This window comes from Chelonoidis abingdonii, chromosome 7 (assembly GCF_003597395.2).
Source record: "Chelonoidis abingdonii isolate Lonesome George chromosome 7, CheloAbing_2.0, whole genome shotgun sequence".
NCBI classification, from domain to species: domain Eukaryota; kingdom Metazoa; phylum Chordata; order Testudines; family Testudinidae; genus Chelonoidis; species Chelonoidis abingdonii.
Window position 1 is genome coordinate 31,232,120 of NC_133775.1, and position 18,312 is coordinate 31,250,431.

Consider the following 18,312-nt stretch of genomic DNA (forward strand, 5'->3'; position numbering starts at 1 on the left):
CCTATAAAGCCTTACCTTGTAGTTAGTAGTGAATGTTGAGAGTAGAAGCCGGAAGATCAAGAAGGGATGAAGAAGTGTGGAGGGATTGGTTCAGGTTGCCATGGATCATTCTTGATTTTTCTAAAGGAGGTTTGCCTGGCTTGCTAGCTGTAGTGAGTGTCTGAGTCAGTAGCGCACACTTTCATTGAGGGTTTTAATGCTCATCTTTATGATAGCCTCAGGTCTTGTTTCAAATGTTTTCTCTGTTCTATAGAAGAAAATGAAACAAATGCAGATGGATTATCATGTAACTTTAATCTCTTCATAAGTCATGCACCGTTATGTTCAATAGCTAAATGAAGTAGCCCAGAGCAATATTTAAAATGGCTGAATAAAACTACTTGAACTAAACCAGCAACTGTTTGGATTTCTAGGTATGCTTCATCACTTGCTCAGTTCAATCTTGCAGTGTTTAACTATTCTGTGTTCTGTAACATATTGTTCACCCGCAGTAATAACAGTGTAACCTGGTTTTGTTTCTATCTATGCACTAAAGCAACTAAACACATCTCAGCCTGAAGAAAATAACATTATGGTAAATGTCTCTTACATGCTCAACTTGCTGCATGTAAAATGGCTAAAGGTTTGTTGGCCTCCTGTGTTCATACATTCTTTTCCAAAGTGTTTCCTCTTGCTATCCAGCTCTAGTGGCCTTAATTGCCATATCAAATATTTGGAATGGAGAACTGAATCAATATTCCAATTTCTTGGAGTCCTTTCTTGAATAATACAAAAAAGTACTAGAGAAATGACTCATGGCTCTATATTTATATTTATTAAATTGTCCCTGTCAGACTGCATGCAATACTATAGCCTTGTTCCACAACTTTATTGATGTCAGAAAGCTTAATGTACCAACTTAATTTTGTTACTGTTGAAAAATTAAGTGCAGTTTTGGGAAAACAACTGAAATTCATTAGTTGACTTTCCCCGTAATATTTTGTACAGGACCATTTCAGGGGAATAGCACCTCACACTGCTTTACAGTGTCCTTGAGGGCACCCCAAACCAGTCAAAAGCATTATAGAGGACATGTCATAAAATAGTGTCATAAACACAAGTTAAATTTATCAGAGATTACCCATCATCCAGTGGGTCTATACATGTTTTGGTTCAGAGTTTCATCTGCAGTCAGTGCAGGTTGACCTTTCAAGCAGTTGTATGGAGGGGTGAGTGATGTTTGCTCACGTCCTTAAATCCAGTCCAAACCAGTATATATAATTGTCTAAATGTCGTATTTCTATGGATTTGCATTAATTACCTCCTAATGATTCCAGATTTCACAGTAAACCTACCCAATGAGCCAGGAAAACACAAACGCACACATTGATATAACAGTTTTTATGAGCAACCTATGTGCCCATAGCATTTGATTAGACTCCAGATGTTTGAATTATTGGATTAAATATTCTCAACATCCTAATCTTTGTAGTTTCCATGCTATCATGGTCTCCTATCTGTCGCAGTTGGAGTAAACTGTGAATCTAAATATTTTAGGGACTCTTTCTTGTCTTTGATATCAAAATAATTGTACGAACAATTGAAACTATGAATATTACAATGAAATTATTGGGCTAATTTAGAAATAACAATTGTAAGATGCTTGTTGCAAAGATTTGCTGATTCTGTCTCAGTCTGGAAAATATTTAAATCCTGTTTTTAGACCAGAGTGTTAGCACACTAGTCAAAACTACTTCTGTAGAACATGCACAATATTTTATGATGGTTCCTCCTTCTGGTGTTGTCCTCAGTTTGTACAGCATCTGGTACAATATGGCATTGATTTTCAGTGTGGCCTGTAATACGAATAAACACTGAAGTGTTAAAGGTTCCATCATTGATGGACAGTGAATTGTTAAACCAAAGAATCTTACCTCTAGTTATAAAACTAATGAAGTCTTGGGTCATAATTGCATATTTTAACCACAACTTTGACAGTGTCAGAATGGCTTTCCAAAAAACTTCTAATTTCAATGTAATAAACTAAGGGAAAGCTGCATTGTGAGGAAGACTCATGTTGTAGCTGTAATCAGTTTAATATTAAACTTATTATTGTGATGCCACAATATCATTTTTAATCAATTGTCCAGTTTCCTGAAATTATCCAGTTTATTGCAAGTCCTTGTAAAGGCAGCAACCAATAATGGAATTAAGATGGCAAAAGAAATCGCTTGTCTCAATTTCACTGTTGTGTATTTAACATAGTTTTTTCTAGTAGGCTCTTGTGAAGGGTGAGCATATCTTTCAGTTGATTAATCTTTCAACCTTAATGAACCTTAAAGTATCCATAACTAAATTAAAAATCATTAATTTATTTATAACTTTAACTTTAGGCTGTCTAGTTTGTATCCATTTTCCAAATAGTTACATATTTTACATCATAAGAGCTTCATGTTTCACAGACAGGTATCCCATTTTACAGAATTTGGATTTCTATCACTTTTGCTCTGCAGAGTATCCACTTAAGTTTTTTTATAATAGCTTCATACTATCACGTAATGCACGTAGTATAGTGCTATAGCAGGGGTAGGCAACCTATGGCACATTTGTCGAAGGCAGCACACGAGCTGATTTTTAGTGGCACTCTCACTGCCCGGGTCCTGGCCACTGGTCCGGGGGGCTCTGCATTTTAATTTAATTTTAAATGAAGCTGCTTAAACATTTTAAAAACATTATTTACTTTACATACAACAATGGTTTAGTTATATATTATAGACTTGTAGAAAGAGACCTTCTAAAAACATTAAAATGTATTACTGGCACGTGAAACCTTAACTTAGAGTGAATAAATGAAGGCTCAGCACACCACTTCTGAAAGGTTGCCGACCCCTGTGCTATAGGTATGCAGTTTAAGCTGGAATTCTTTATTGTGTTTAAAGAATGCATTACATTTTCTTGACTGAACATAGTTCATAGCAAAGGCCTTCATAGGGGTGCAGTGAGTCACAGTTGTCCACTCTTTACATCTTTTTTTTTGAGGGGGTGGGAGGAGGGAAGGAATTATTTAAGAACACACAAGTATTGCTTTACTGTGTTAAAACCACTCTGTGCTGTTCTAAATGTCTGTCTTAACTCTTAATGCTGACAAGGTTTGGGCAGAGGAAGTGACAAAAGTAAGTAAACAGTTCAGAAACTGCAGCATTATAAAACAATTACTTGTTTGATACAGTGTAATAAAGGGTGTTCCATGTTCTTGTAGTTAATACATTGCTGGCAGTCATTCTGCTGTATTGCATCATCTATTTAGCCCCTTACAGAGAATTTCAGATACTAATAGTGAAGTGAGCTACATCATCAGGTTAGCGTTTAGGAATAAACTTGGAATTTTAAAGAAATACTGTTTCTGGGTAACTACTGCCACCATGTGACATTCTTGTGGCAAGATATAATATGAAAAGATTGTAAGCCTGCAAGTAACAAGACAGTAGGGCTTCTCTTACAAAAGTTAGTTTCTTAGGACAGTATCTTACTGCAAACAAATCACGGTAACAAATTTATTTGTAGATTGATTTTATTTTATTTTTCCAGAAGGATTGTGTGGTAGTGCTCTGAGCTGCCAGTTAAGAGACAGACATTGAACTCTTGGCCTCCTAGTACTCAAATGGGGAACTGATACTGTGGAAGTAGCAAGCTCATCTGAAGGAGGGTGGAAAAAGGAGAAGCAGTGCTAGCCTTTGCACTCTTGGGTGGGCCTGCAAAACAACTAATTGGCTGCAAATGTAATGGAATGCAAGACAAAAACCATAGGTTGGCAAGATGATATTTTGAGATTTCACTTGACTGACTAGAGGCTTCTTGTGCCTTCTATTGGATTTTTAGCGCACATACAATGCTTTCATAAACACTGTCAAACTGGTTCCCTTTTCTTTCCATATGGCAAAACTAGGGATATGCCGATCCAATGGGGATTGATTTATTGTGTCTAGTCTAGATGCCCTCTCCCGTCAACTTCTGTACTCCAGTGCCCCAAGAGGTGCAGGCAGAGTCAACAGGGGAGTGGCAGCAGTTGATTCACCATGGTGAAGACACCATAGTAAGTTGATCTGAGTACATTGACTTCAGCTACATTATTGACATAGCTGAAGTTGTGTAACTTAGATTGATTCTTTCTCTCCCCCTTCCCCCCCCCTCCCCCCCAGCGTAGAGTAGGGCTGAGAAGAAAAGTCTTAAGGCATCTGAGAGCTGGGAGCAGAACATCAGAGCTCATTGCCAAATCATGCTGTTCTATACTATTGAGCTACCATTCTGTAACAAGGTTATACAGATTGCTACAAGCGGCTCTCTGGGCAAGTCTGGAGACTACTCATGGTACAGTTGGTGGCAGCAGCCTGAATGGCGTTCCATCACCCAACTAGCAGAGAAGTGGTCTAGAAAGCTGTGTTAGGTGTATCTAAGGAAAAATCCAGTGCCAGCTTTTCAAGCTATTGTCTTATTTGATTTCAACGCTTAACAAAGAGAGGCTAGACACTCTCTGAATGTATTACTTTTATAAAGTACCTATCTGTTGCCACAAGTGCTGTAGAGTTTAAAAAATGAAAATGTAATAAAACCAGAGACCACCCAGTCAAATCCTCCAACCTAAAGCTCACGCCTCCTTCCGAAGGCCCAGTAACTGATCTAAATGCTTTTAAATTGATCTAGCTTCCCCTTTATTGAAAGCCTGGAGAAGGAGGGGAGTCTGATTCATAAACTAATCTCTGAATCAAACCATAACTTCTGTTTGAAATGGCTTATCACTAGAAATATATCTCCAGTGTTGCTTTTAAGACTCTAGGTGATGAAGAATCACTTAACCAGTAGAACAACTAATCTTACGGATGTAATTGCCTTCACTGTTGAAATAAAGCACAGATTTTTTTTTAGTTTGAATTGGTCTAGCTTCAGTTTCTAACCATTGGATCTCGTTATGCCTGCTTCTGCTAGCTTAGTCTATCAAATCTTTCCCATATAGCTAGGCACGCGTAGATGATCATCACCCCTTAACTTTCTCTTGAGTGAACTTAAATAAACGGAACTTCTTTAGTCTCTTACTGTAAAGCATGATTTCCAGACCTTGAATTAGTCTTGTCACTCTTCTGCACCCTTTCCAATTAACTTTCTTTTTTGAAGTGTTGCCTGCACTGAATGCACTATACTGTGGAAGAAACAAACGCCACTCTCAGGTTGGAATCAACAAAATCAGAGACCGCTTTATTCAGGACATGCAATATTGAGGAAGAAACTGAGGCAGAGATGCTCTGTCAGCTGTGTTCTTCCCTGGGTCAACTGGTTATCTATCAATAAACTTCTCAGCCCGGAAGGCTTACAAATCCATAGTCTGAACTGAGGTGGAGAGCAGGTATCATGTCAAGGGCCCTTCATGGCAAGACAGTGAGTCATCTGCTACTTCCTGTTCAACTGGGAGTTTTCACTGACTGTGACTGCAAAAGGTGGCAGTGAAATTCTGATAAATTTGGTCAGTGGTTCTCAACCAGGAGTACATATACCCTGAGGGGTATACAGAGGTCTTTCAAGGCTTTTTCCTTATCTCTGGGAAGGGTTACGGTGAAAAGTTGCATGAGCTCAGAATGTCTGTTGTGCGTGTGTACCAGTTTTACCCCGGTGATATAAATCGGTATGCCATAATGCTACACTTCAATCAGTGACCGTGAAAAAGGAGATGAGGCAATGCATGGGAACGTGAAGAAACTAGAGATCTTGGAGCAAGCCATCGCAACCTCCAGTTCAAGTAACGCTCTACATATAGCAAGTAAGCTTGACTTAAAAAGCAGTGATGCTTCCAAAGGCCCTTCTGTCTGCTGAACTAATTCAGTGTGCACCTATTTAATACACAGTTGTATAACTTCTTATTTTGTCACTATGAAATTGATAAGGAATCTGCTTTATTTTCTCTTATCATTAACGAAACAGCGCAGAGGGCAAATTATCCACTGTAAAGTTTCAGCCTTGTTACAACTTCATATCTGCATGTGTTTAAAAACAATCCCGTGAAATTTACTGCAAGTTGAAGTACCAAAAAAATTTACTTTTGTAAAACGAAACAGTTAACTAGGTTTCCCATCCGTTGGGAAGCTGTGTGGAGTGCAAAAGCAGGAAATTCAACTCTTCTTTTTTTAAAAAAAAAAAAAATTTCCCCCAACCTTACCACTCTCCCCTGCAAAACAACAAACACCAAAACAAAACGCACACAAACCCTCCTATTTTCCTTGCTGTTCTTACACAGCTCTTTCCGAATGGCCAGCCATGAGTTCATTGTGCTGGTGAAGTCCTGACTTCTGAAGCAATAATGCAGCAACACTTCAGGCATAGGAATTTATAGTAAATGTCTCTACTATTTTCTCTAAAAGTAAGACTCCTTTTCTGGAGGGGAGAGGGAAGAGCTAGCTTGTCCTGAAAGACTTCTGACAGAACAATTTCTAATGGACCCATGCTGTCCATTTGGGACACGTTTGGAAAGTTGATAGGAATTAGTTTGTTTGCTAAATTACAGGTCATCTCATTACTAAATACCAACTGTATACTTAGCTCTCCACAGCTGCTTCACTGTCTTTTAAGCAATTTCAAAAGTGGCTGTAAAAACTTAACCCAAAAATATTTTAGTTCCATAATTCTTCTGTGCATATTCCTTCGAATGAGTCACTTCTGGTGTTCCCATGGAACTATTCATAGTAGGATAAGCAGAAATATAGTTTCAGGTAAAATGACATGCAAGAAAAAAAATTGCCACTTCAATAGATCTTGTAAATTCATGTCCCTTATTGTAAGAGTAGTTAACTGCTGCATCTCAGGCAAAGACAGACTTCTGCCACTGAATTATCCCATACAGAAACCAAACACTAAATGGTCAAATTTAAAAGCACTGAGAAAAGAATCTAGATACTAGGACTGCATACTTCCCACCAGACACCTCAGAACAATTAATTTTGGATACTACAACTCTGATTATATAGACATGTGCAATTTGGGTGGCATTGGTTGCTCAGAACAGTGTGGAATTCAGAATGACTTGCTTTTGTGTTTAAATGAGACCTCTAATGTTACTAGATTACTTTAGACTTGTTCTAAAATTGCTAATAACTGTAGGCTAACTAGTAGCATTAGAGTAATCCATGAATTTGAAAGAGTTGTAAAAATATTAGTGTTTTATATGAAGTCTTGAAGTTCTGCTGTTGGTGGCACTAATCCATTTTCTAGTGTAGCAGAGAAGTTAAAACCTCAGACTGGGATTAAATTTAAATTTCATTTGCTCCTTAGAGATCTTAATTTTGGGGCACCCATAGATCTGCATAGGCAGATCAATCGGACATAAAGCTTGGTGACTAAACCATTCTGTTAAAATTTTGGCAAAAAGGCTCATATATGGCTATTTGAAACTGCCTGAAAACACTAAGTAGCTATAATCTATTCAGTATTGTAGCACTTGAAAACAAAATTGGGCCCTAATCCTGCAAACACCTAAACATATGCTTTACTGCATGCACGTGAATGATCCCATTGAAGTCCATGGAACCATTTAGATGCATAAAGTTAAGCACCTGTGTGTGTTTGTAGGATCAAGGCCTTCACATAGAAATTGTAATGGTGTTAGTAAGCAGTGTTAAGCTTTTTTTTTTTTTTTTTTTTTTTCTTCCCCCAACCTTCTAATAAGTTTATACTCTTCAGTCTGAACAGGAAGTACGAATAACTCAGAGTGAATTTGACCGTCAAGCAGAGATTACCAGACTTCTGCTGGAAGGCATCAACAGTACACATGTGAGTATCTAAATGGTAGAAAATGAAAAAAAATAACTACAGAAAGTTGCTTGGAAATACTTTTAAAATGCTAGTTTTTCCATAACACCTTAAAATGTGTTACACAATACATACCCATTTGAATCTCAACTTCTAAGCTGTAGTTACTGTCTAGCTACCTTAACTCTGGTCTCCCCAGGGCCCTAGCAAGAAGACCTTTTGGGCACCTTTGTTCTAAGCTTCTGAGATCCCCACCAGACCCACCCTGTGTTGAGGCTACAAATTACAAAATTACTGTGTACTACAGTAACTCTTCAGTTGGGCAGAGAATTAAAAATGGTGGGCATCATGCAAGCATCATATCTCTGAGGCCTGAAAATATTGTTTCTATAGTACTAACATCCCAATTACCTTGTGAGTCTGGGTCATGAATTTGTTGTTCCCTAGCCATCCCCTCTTCTCTCTCCCTACCACCCCCAAATTCAGGGTTGCTACTGATGCTAAGCTACCAAGCCAGCCCTTTTAATGCAGGTATAGTATTCTTCTTATGCACAAAAAACTTGAACTCTTCACTATATTATAGGCACATCATCTTCGCTGTCTGACTGATTTTGTTGAAGCTCAAATGACCTATTATGCACAATGTTACCAATATATGGTGGACCTCCAGAAACAACTTGGAAGGTAATAAAACTGCAAAAGCTTTTTTTATAGTTTCAGCTTTCTGTAAGGGCTTGTTTAGAGGAAGGAAAACTTGCACTGTTGTAACTACATTGGTATAGAGTAAGTTCTGCAAACCTCTAATGCACATGTGGAGCAGAAATCCCAAACATGTAGATAGAGCCAATGCTGTGAAGCATAAAATGAGACGGAGACTTTGCGGAGTCTATAATGAGGCGTGGGGAGCACATGTGACCACTTCTGGTAGAGATCTAGAGGATTCCTAGCAGAATCCTTCTAATTATTCTACTGCGTTGGTGTTGTTCCATGCTAGCATACAGCTGTCAAATGTAGTGGAGGCCGTTGTACTATTTGTAGATCCATTAGCAAGTTAAAAGTCAAATTGATTTGCGAACCAAGTGTGTTCTCCAGAGTTAGAGCAGGTTATCAGTAAAGCAAATTACTATGGGGAGAAATACATTTCGTAATACAAGAAGCTTGGTGGGGAAATTAATGGTAGCAACTGAGTAGGTAAACTACTTGCTACTATCTGGATAGCTTAAGCTTTTTTAAAAAAAGCAAGTGAGAGAAACCATCTATTGCCTAAATTCTAAAATGCTTTAAAGAATTGTATGGTTATAGATTCTATACATTTCATACAGCTCCCTATTTCAAACCCTTTGTCCCAATCAGAATTTTTCTGAAACTATAGTGTATGCCAGACCACTTTATTCAACGGAGAGCAAGCTTTCTGGATTCAGTGTCCACATGGGGTTTATTCCAAAATAGCTATTCCCAAATAATTAGCTGGGAATAGCTATTTTGGTATCTTTCAAGGTGTAGACAAGCTTTAATTGAATAATTTCTGTTAACCTTTTCTTTACGAGAAGAAAAGAGTCTCTTTTGCAGCCACTTGTAAATGGAAAGCTGCTTTAACTAAAACTCTTAATGGACCTGTTGAAATACATTCTAACACATACTCAGTGAGTGGAATCTATTATTTTATTTTATTTTTTGTGATGATGGTAACTGAAATTTACCATTAACTTCCCTTCTCAAAACAAGCTTAAAAATAACTGGCATTTGAAACTAGTATCTTTTAAAATTTGATGCAGTATTATAATTTGCACTAACTCATTTACAAGTTTTGTTATGTTGTATGTGGGCTGCTAAAACAACAAGCCCAACACATACGTACATTAGAATCTCGGTTAAAAACTGACTGGTCAACCACACATCTCATTTGGAACTGGAAGTATGCAATCAGGCAGCGGCAGCAGCAGAGACACAAAAAAGCAAATACATTTAACACAGTACTGTACTGTGTGTAAAAAAAAAAAAAAAAAAAAAAAAAAAAAAAAAAAAAAAAAATTTTGTTTAAAAAAACAGAAGTTAAAGATTTGACAAGGTAAAGAAACTTTCTTTACTTGTTTCATTTAAATTAAGATCGTTAAAAGCAGCATTTCTTTTCTGCATAGTAAAGTTTCAAAACTGTATTAAGTCAATGTATAGTTGTAAACTTTTGAAAGAACCATAGTGTTCTGTTCAGAATTATGAACAGCCTACATTCCCAAGGTATTCATAACTCGAGGTTCTACTACATGAGGCTTTGTATTTCTCTATATAGATAAAGAATGCATAAACTTTACCTTCGTGAGAGGGAGAGTGTGGTAGCTATAGCAGGGAAAAAGCTAATACTCCTGAGTCTCTTTTTGTCACTTAAGCCCTGTGCCTCATTTCTTCCTCTTACAAAGCGCTTCTGTTAGCTATATGAACAAGTTAAGAGGTTTAATATCTGTAAAGCCCATTGAGAGCCTCCATGAAAGATGGTACACTCATATAAATTAAGTAACTTGTATACCACAGAATCAAAAGTTGAAGAGAAGCTACATGAGAGAGGCACAGATTTTTGGATAGCTTACATTTTTATGATGAGTCGAAGTGTTTTTGAAAGACTGTTCTGAGTAACAACAAATGGCGAGAGTACAGACTTCAAGAACTAGGTTGATAATCTATAGCAGGGGTCAGCAACCTTTCAGAAGTGGTGTGCTGAGTCTTCATTCATTCACTCTAATTTAAGGTTTTGCGTGCCAGTAATACATTTTAATGTTCTTAGAAGGTCTCTTTCTACAAATCTGTAATATAGAACTAAACTATTATATGTAAAGTAAATAAAGGTTTTTAAAATGTTTAAGAAGCTTCATTTAAAATTAAATAAAATGCAGAGCTGCCAGGACCCAGGCAGTTTGAGTGCCACTGAAACTCAGCTCGCGTGCCACCTTTGGCACCCATGCCATAGGTTGCCTACCCCTGATCTGTGGAAAGCAAATAGGACTTACTTGAAACATAAGTTTTAACCTAAAGGAGATAGTTCCTCTTAACTAATTCCTTTGCCTAGGCATGTACAGTGCTTTTATTTTAACATGCTTTTACAAACTGCCAGTGGTTATGGAAATATGTCAATGTGGTCTTGAAACTTGGCTTTACCCTATCTCCATAATCCTGTGATGCTCAGTCTATGGGCTGGAAAGTCTCTCAAACTGCCATATGAAACTTGAATCTACTACTCCTAGGGGGTGATTCTGCGAGACTGCACAACCACAGAAAACAGCCCCCCCTGCAGAATTCCTGTGCTTCCCTGCAGAAAATGGCCCTCCACACTCAGACCCCCCTGCTGATCCCTGATCACCTTCACCTGGATCCCCTGCAGAGTCCCCTTGCTCCTTCACCCAGAACCCCTCCCCGCACCTAAGCCCTGGTACATCCAGATCTCCCTCTGAGCCCAGATTGCCCCACACAGAAACTTCTCACCCCACACCTGGATCCCTCTGCACTTGGATCCTGTTGGGCTAAACCTGCCCACCTATGCCTGGTGCAGTGGGGCAGGGCCCTGGAGTGTTTCTGAAGCAGGCCTGGCCCTTCCACTGTCAGGGTCGGGTGCAGCCTCGCTGCCAAATTCCAGTACCGGGGTGGGGTGGTGGTTTCAGGGTGATCTCTCACCTCAATGCAGCCAGTGGCCTGTGCTCCTCACTACCATACTGGAGCCACATTTATTTATTGACAAATAAAATTTGCAGAATTTTAAATTTTTTGGCACCGAATTCCCTCGGGAGTAATCTACTTAGCTTAAAACTATAGTGGTGGTTAAACCAATTCCTGTCCTTCCTGCCATATATCTTGAATAAGGAAGTCTGCACTGTACTAGTCCTGGAGTGTGAGCGGACAGTTTCTTGAGTTCCACTTTTCACACTGGATAGGGCCCTAAATTTGTAAATAAATGGGGCATAGTTGCTGATTGCTCAGAGTAGGAGAGGATGAAGAGGATATGTAGACCACTTGGCTTGTGTACTAGCTGACTGACCACTGGTGCTGTCAGATATAGGCAACAGCCAGACTTTCTGCAGAAGCAGGCTGCCAGGCAAGGAGGGCAGATGTCCTTGCTTAGTTTTCTGTCTTGATTTGAGGACATGAAATTTATGTTCTTGTTCGGGTATGTAGTTACTCTGGGATTTGTAGCCAGTATATGCAAGTTCCGGCTTGGATTGTGAGATGCTCAGGGTACGACTCTAGCTCTTAATTTTATTTGAAATAGCATGAATGCTATTCTGTGGTGAAATAAAGTAGGCAGGGTAAGGATGAAGTCTCTTCCCCACATCAAGAGTGTGAAAGAGGTAGCACTAGTGGGGTTTCCAGCCTGTGTAGGACTGATGGGAGAAAGTGGAGATTTGCAGCAAGATGATATCTGAGCTAGAGTGGCCAGAACACTTTGTATATAGACTGTAGAGGATGGTGGTTAGATGGAGGGTATGGGGCAGAGTGACATGGAGTTTGCACAACAATAGCTTCCGTGGGTGGGGTGGGGGCGGTGTTTTAATGGCTATATATTCCCTTGTCAGGGGAATTGTCTGAGTTGTAAGTATCATATTCCTATTCATGTCCAATAGCTGGTTTTATTTGTGATACTGATAAAACCTATCATTCATGAATAATGCTTAGTAGCTATCAGCTATAATGGTTCTGCTTGTGAAATCCATGAATCAAAGATGATTTCCCATTTGGGGTGTTGACAGATGCAACTGGCGTGAAGAGAACTACACTTCAGACGTCAAGGAAGGTAATAAGCTTTGCTGTCACAACGTGTAGTGCCTGTTACACAGTTGGTAGGAAAGGTCACAGGGTCATATAATTGAAACTCTTACGATAGTGATGAAGGCTTGCTTCCATGTGTGTTGAAATAATTCAGTCCGTGGTCGTCTTGTTTTTCCACAGCTTTCCATCTGCCTTCCGCTCTAACAATAATCAGTCTTCCTCGACCACAGTGCCAAGTGTTTCTGCTTCCTCAGTCTTGGCTTCTGCCTCTGCTTCATTGCCTTCAGTAAGCAATTCAGTAGTTACTTCAGGCTTCAGTGAACTCAAAGCATCAAGTGGCAGCAGGAAAGCCAGAGTTCTCTATGATTATGATGCTGCAAACAGCAGTGAACTATCACTTCTTGCTGATGAGGTAAGAGGCTTTTTCTAAATAGCATCATAATTTAAAACCAGTATACTCATGACTAATAAGTTTAAATGCCTTAAATACTATTTTAGGAAACTTGTGTGTTCAACATAGAAATAGTGACTTAAGTATTCTGGAGTGGAGGCTAGAAACCTCTCTGTGTAACCTAATGCAGTAGCTCTCAACCTTTCTAGACTACTGTACTCTTTCAGGATTCTCATTTGTCTTGCATACCCCAGGTTTCACCTCACTTAAAATCTACTTGTTCGCAAAATCAGACACACAAATACAAGTGTCACAGTACACTTTTACTGAAAAAATGGCTTACTATCTCATTTTTACCATATAATTATAAAATAAATCAGTTGAGATGAAAGTACGATATTTATATTCCAGTGTTACAGTATATAAAGCGGTATAAACAAGTCGTCGTGTGTTTGAAATTTTAGTTTGTACTGACTTCACTACTGCTTTTTCTGTAGCCTGTTGTAAAACTAGGCAAATATCTAGATGAGCTGATGTACCCCGAGGGGTGCATAGAGGTCTTCCAGGGCGTACATGCACCCCTGGTTGAGAACCACTGACCTAATGTATCAGAATTTCACTGCCACCTTTTGCAAGTCACTGAAGTTCCTGGTACTTGCTTATCCTAATATCATAAAATGGGGTAACTTCTGTGAGGCAGGCACAGTAAGTGTTATCCTATGGGTTAAGCAGTTGAGGTTCAATTCTGCCACCCCTTTTCATGTTATGTAGTCTTTCTTTTTTCCCACCAAAAAAGTTAACACTCCTCTGACAAACATAAGGAGGATGCAAGTGGGATAGGATCTCAGTTAAATAGGAAATGAACAAGTTAAGAATTACTTCGGTCTGGTCTACGGTATGGACCTATATCACTATAACTAAATCACTCGTATAACTGGATCACTAAATCAGCACCCCTGAGCAATGTTGTTATACTGATGTAACCTCTCATGTAGACAGCACTATGTTGGCACGAGAGCTTCTCTCAGGGAAGTGGACTAACTATGCTAATGGGAGACCTCTCTCCCATTGGCTTATGACTTCATTAAAGTGCTAGAGCTGGGTTGATGCAGCTGCACTGATGGAGCATTTTAAGTATAGATGTGCCATTAGACAAGTTAGAAGTCTTCAAGTCAACAGGGCCTGATGAAATACATCCTAGAATACTTAAGGAGCTAGCTGAAGAGATCTTTGAGCCATTAGCTATTATCTTTGAGAACTTGTGAAGGATGGGAGAGATCCAGAGGACTTTATAAGGGCAAATATACTACCTATGTATTAAAAGGGGAATAAGGACAACCCAGGGAATTACAGACCAGTCAGTTTAACTTCAGTACACAGAAAGATAATGGAGCAAATCAAACAATTTGCAAGCACCTATAATAAACTAAGGTAATAAGTAACAGTCAACATGGATTTGTCAAGAACAAATCATGTCAAATCAACCTAATAGCCTCCTTTGACAGCTTAATAAGCCTTGTGGATGGGAGATGGTAGATGTCATATCTACTTGAGTAAAGCTTTTGATGCTGTCTCACATAATCATCTCATAAGCTAGAGAAATATAGCCTATATGAAACTGCTGTAACAGGGGTGGGCAAACTTTTTGGCCTGAGAGTCACAGCTGGGTGAGGTAATTGTATGCAGGGCCATGAATATAGGGCAGGAGGTTGGGGTGTTGGAGGTGGTGTGGTATGCAGGAAGGGGCTCAGGGCAAAGGGTTGGGGTACAGGAGGGGGCTCAGGTCACTGCCTTCCCTGCCCCTGCGCTGCTCCTGGAAGTGGCCAGCATCTCTAGCAGTGGTTCCTGGGGGTGGGGTGGGGCAGGCGGCTCCACTGTGCACTGCCCTCACCTGTGGGCACCACCCCCGAAGCTCCCATTGACCGTGGTTTCCAGGCACAAAGCTCTGTGTGCCCCCCACCACCACCACCACCAGGGGCCACAAGGACATGGAGCTGGCTGCTTCTGGGAGCGGGGTCAGGGTAGGTAGGGAGCCTGCCTTATCCCCCCTGTGCCATGGGGCTGGCAATCCTGCGGGCCAGATTGAAAACCCTGACGGGCCAGATCCAAACCACAGGCCGTAGTTTGCCCTCCCCTATGCTATAAGTAGGTGCACAACTGGCTGGAAAACCGTACTCAGAGTAGTTATCAATGGCTCATGGTCAAGCTAGAAAGGCATATCTAGGGGGGTCCCTCAGGGATCTGTTTTGGGTCCAGTTCTGTTGAAAATCTTCATAAATTATTTGTCTAATGACATAGAGAGTACACTTATACATTTGAAGCTGAGAGGGGTTGCAAGCACCTTGGATGACTGGATTAGAATTCAAAACGCTCTGGACAAATTGGAGGAATGGTCTAAAGTAAATAAGATGAAATTCAGTAAGGACTAATTCAGGGTACTACACTTAGGAAGGAATAAGCAGTTGCACAAATATAAAATGGAAAATAACTGCCTGGAAAGAAGGAATGCAGAAGGTTCTACCGTTTTTCATTGGTCAACAACATAACACTGTTGCAAAAAAAGCAAACATTGTTCTGGTGTGTATTAGCAGAATTATTGTAAGCATGCATGATAAATAATTCTACCACTCTACTTAGCACTGATAAAGCCTCAACTGGAGTATTGTCCAGTTCTGGGTGCCACATTTAAGGAAGAATATGGACAGATTGTAGAGAGTCCTGAAAATAACAAAAATGATTAAAGGTTTAAAAGAAACATTACCTGAGGAAAGATTGGAGGCAAAAAATTGGGTTGGTTTAGTCTGGAAAAGAGAAGACTGAGATGGAACATACCTTTTCAAGTGTATAAAAGGTTACAAGGAGGAGGCGAAGAGATCCTTAACCTCTGAGGATAGGACAAGAAGCAATAGTCTTAAATTGCAGCAAGGAAGATTTAAGCTAGACATTAGGAAAGCTTTTTAACTGTAAAGGTAGTTAAACACTGGAACAAATTACTAGGGGGGTTGTGGCATCTCTGTCATTAGAGGGTTTTAAGAACAGGTTTTAAGATCACCTGTCAGGGATGGTCTAAGTAATCCTTAGTCCTACCTCAGTGCAGGGGACTGGACTAGATAACCTATCGAGGACCCTTTCAGTCCTACCTTTCTGTGATTGAAGGAACTTTAAATTGCAGAGGAACTTAAAGTTGCCGAGGAACTATCCGTATTAAGAGAACTGCTGTATAGAGGATTTATATATAAAGTCAACATGTATAAAAGCAATAACAAGACAAAGGTTTCATCTAAATATCAAAAGGGACTCTTTCTAACTCAGGCCTTTTAAAATACTTTCTACTTTGTCAAACTCTCTCCTACTGATCATGAGTAATAGTTTCTGCAAACGTTTGCTTACTGCTCTGTGGAAGCTCATGTGAAATATACCCTTTTAAAAATATGCATGTAGCTAATATCAGAAATCCGAGCCTTTGGAAATATTTGTTCTTTATTGCCAAGAATATTTATTCTAGGTCAAATTTTAATGGTGTTTTTTTTTTTTTTTTGTTTTTAGGTGATCACAGTGTACAGTGTCCCTGGTATGGATTCAGACTGGCTGATGGGTGAAAGGGGAAATCAAAAGGGCAAAGTGCCTATTACTTACTTAGAACTGCTAAACTAAATGGCTGGCCTGACTAAAGACTGCCAGTTACGGTGACACCATATTTATATACAATTAACTTTATATAAAGCAGATTTGAGTGTCTTCCATGTTATTGTCTTAAGGGAGAAGAATACCAGTCATCCAAAACTGGCTCTTCTGCCAGTATTGTTGCATGGTAAATACTCTGTTGAGATTTCATTTGTGTTTAAAGCTTTTATTTCATGTGCCAAGAATGTTTCCTACAGAATTGTTTCTACTGAAGTTTCCACTAATACCAAGATTCTACTTTTGAGTAATCTAGACCGAAAGCAGGAGGGCACTGTTTTCTACTGAATTTTTCATTAATGGCAAGCTTCTTTCCTCACATAAAATAAATTTATTGTGAATTGATATCAGTCGGACTCCAGTTATTTGCTCAGCATAGTGAATTGCCAAAAAACTGGTGTTAACACTTTAAAAATTAAACTATATTTGTCTCTGGCTCTCCAGCATGATATATTGATATGAACTTGTTGACATTTTGTGGTTAACAGTTGAATGATACATACATTTTAATCCTTTTAAAGTAAATTGAGTTCCTAGTTGAAAACCCATTTTTGATTATTTTTTTTTATGTATATTTGTGTTTGGGTTTTGTGGGGTTTTGTTTTTTTTGTTTGGTTTTTTTTTTTTTTTTTTTTAAGGTAACATTTCCAGAGAACCCTGCTTGATGATTTTTCTGCCTCATGCCAAAGCTTTAATAAAGCAAAAACACATGAACCAACCCAAAATTTCAAACTGACGTACTGCAGTCTACTCAAAGAAACATCCAGAAAAATTCTAGATATTCATTCCATTCAATATAAATGTCACAGGAAGCATCATAAATGTTTGCTTTCACTATACGTAAGAAAAGATAGTGCTAAAGTCTTGGGAGCAGAAAATGACCCAATGACTTAACCAGAACTTCCACTGACACACGTCAGTGTCAATTTATGCTATTTTTAATTGTCTTTCATGTAACAAACACATTTTGCATCAGATATGCTTTTAAGTTCAAGGTCACATGTAGGTGAAGGTGGGCAGTTCACTAATTTACTCTTACACTTAGTGTTTATTAATACTAACTTCAAACTAATCAAAGAGCTTAATTGAATTTTCAGTAAGTTGTCAATTACATCTTTATTGAGATGCACCAATCTATTGCTGCCACAGAGCAGCCTGGCTCTTTAAAAGGATAATGGGGATCTAATGCAATGTCATTTATTAAACAGTGACAGTAGAAAAATGTCTGGAGATGATTAAAACTAACTCTTAGGCGTGGTCTACACTGTGCGTTTAAACCAATTTTAGCAGAGTTAAACTGATTTAATGCTGTACCCGTCCACATTACGAGGCCCTTTATATCGATATAAAGGGCTCTTTAAATCGGTTTCTGTACTTCTCCCCGATGAGAGGAGTAGCGCTAAAATCAGTATTGCCATGTTGGATTAGGCTTAGTGTGGCCACAAATCGACGGTATTGGCCTCGGGGTGGTATCCCACAGTGCACCACTGTGACCGCTCTGGACAGCAATCTGAACTCAGATGCACTGGCCAAGTATACAGGAAAAGCCCCATGAACCTTTAAATTTCATTTCCTGTTGGGCTAGCGTGGAGCTCTGATCAGCACAGGTAGCAATGCAGTCTCCTGAGAATCGAAAAAGAGCTCCAGCATGGACTGCACGGGAGGTACTGGATCTGATCACTATATGGGGAGAGGATTCAGTGCTAACAGAACTCCGTTCC

General features: G+C 39.2%; 1 protein-coding gene across 4 annotated transcripts in view; it reads left to right on the forward strand.

The window, feature by feature from the left end:
• SH3GLB1 (SH3 domain containing GRB2 like, endophilin B1) overlaps positions 1-16,936 on the forward strand; it is a 35,565-nt gene extending 18,629 nt beyond the window's left edge. For 2 of the 4 annotated variants that reach the window (XM_032779267.2, XM_032779270.2), the window contains 6 exons: positions 536-622; positions 3,129-3,152; positions 7,702-7,791; positions 8,354-8,454; positions 12,700-12,931; positions 16,457-16,936. In XM_032779267.2, coding sequence (XP_032635158.1) covers positions 536-622; positions 3,129-3,152; positions 7,702-7,791; positions 8,354-8,454; positions 12,700-12,931; positions 16,457-16,564 — 642 coding nt within the window. In that variant the 3' untranslated portion in view covers positions 16,565-16,936. The remainder of the gene's footprint in view (positions 1-535; positions 623-3,128; positions 3,153-7,701; positions 7,792-8,353; positions 8,455-12,699; positions 12,932-16,456) is intronic. The other 2 variants (XM_032779268.2, XM_032779269.2) reach the window with 2 other exon arrangements.
• Positions 16,937-18,312: the final 1,376 nt, after the last annotated feature.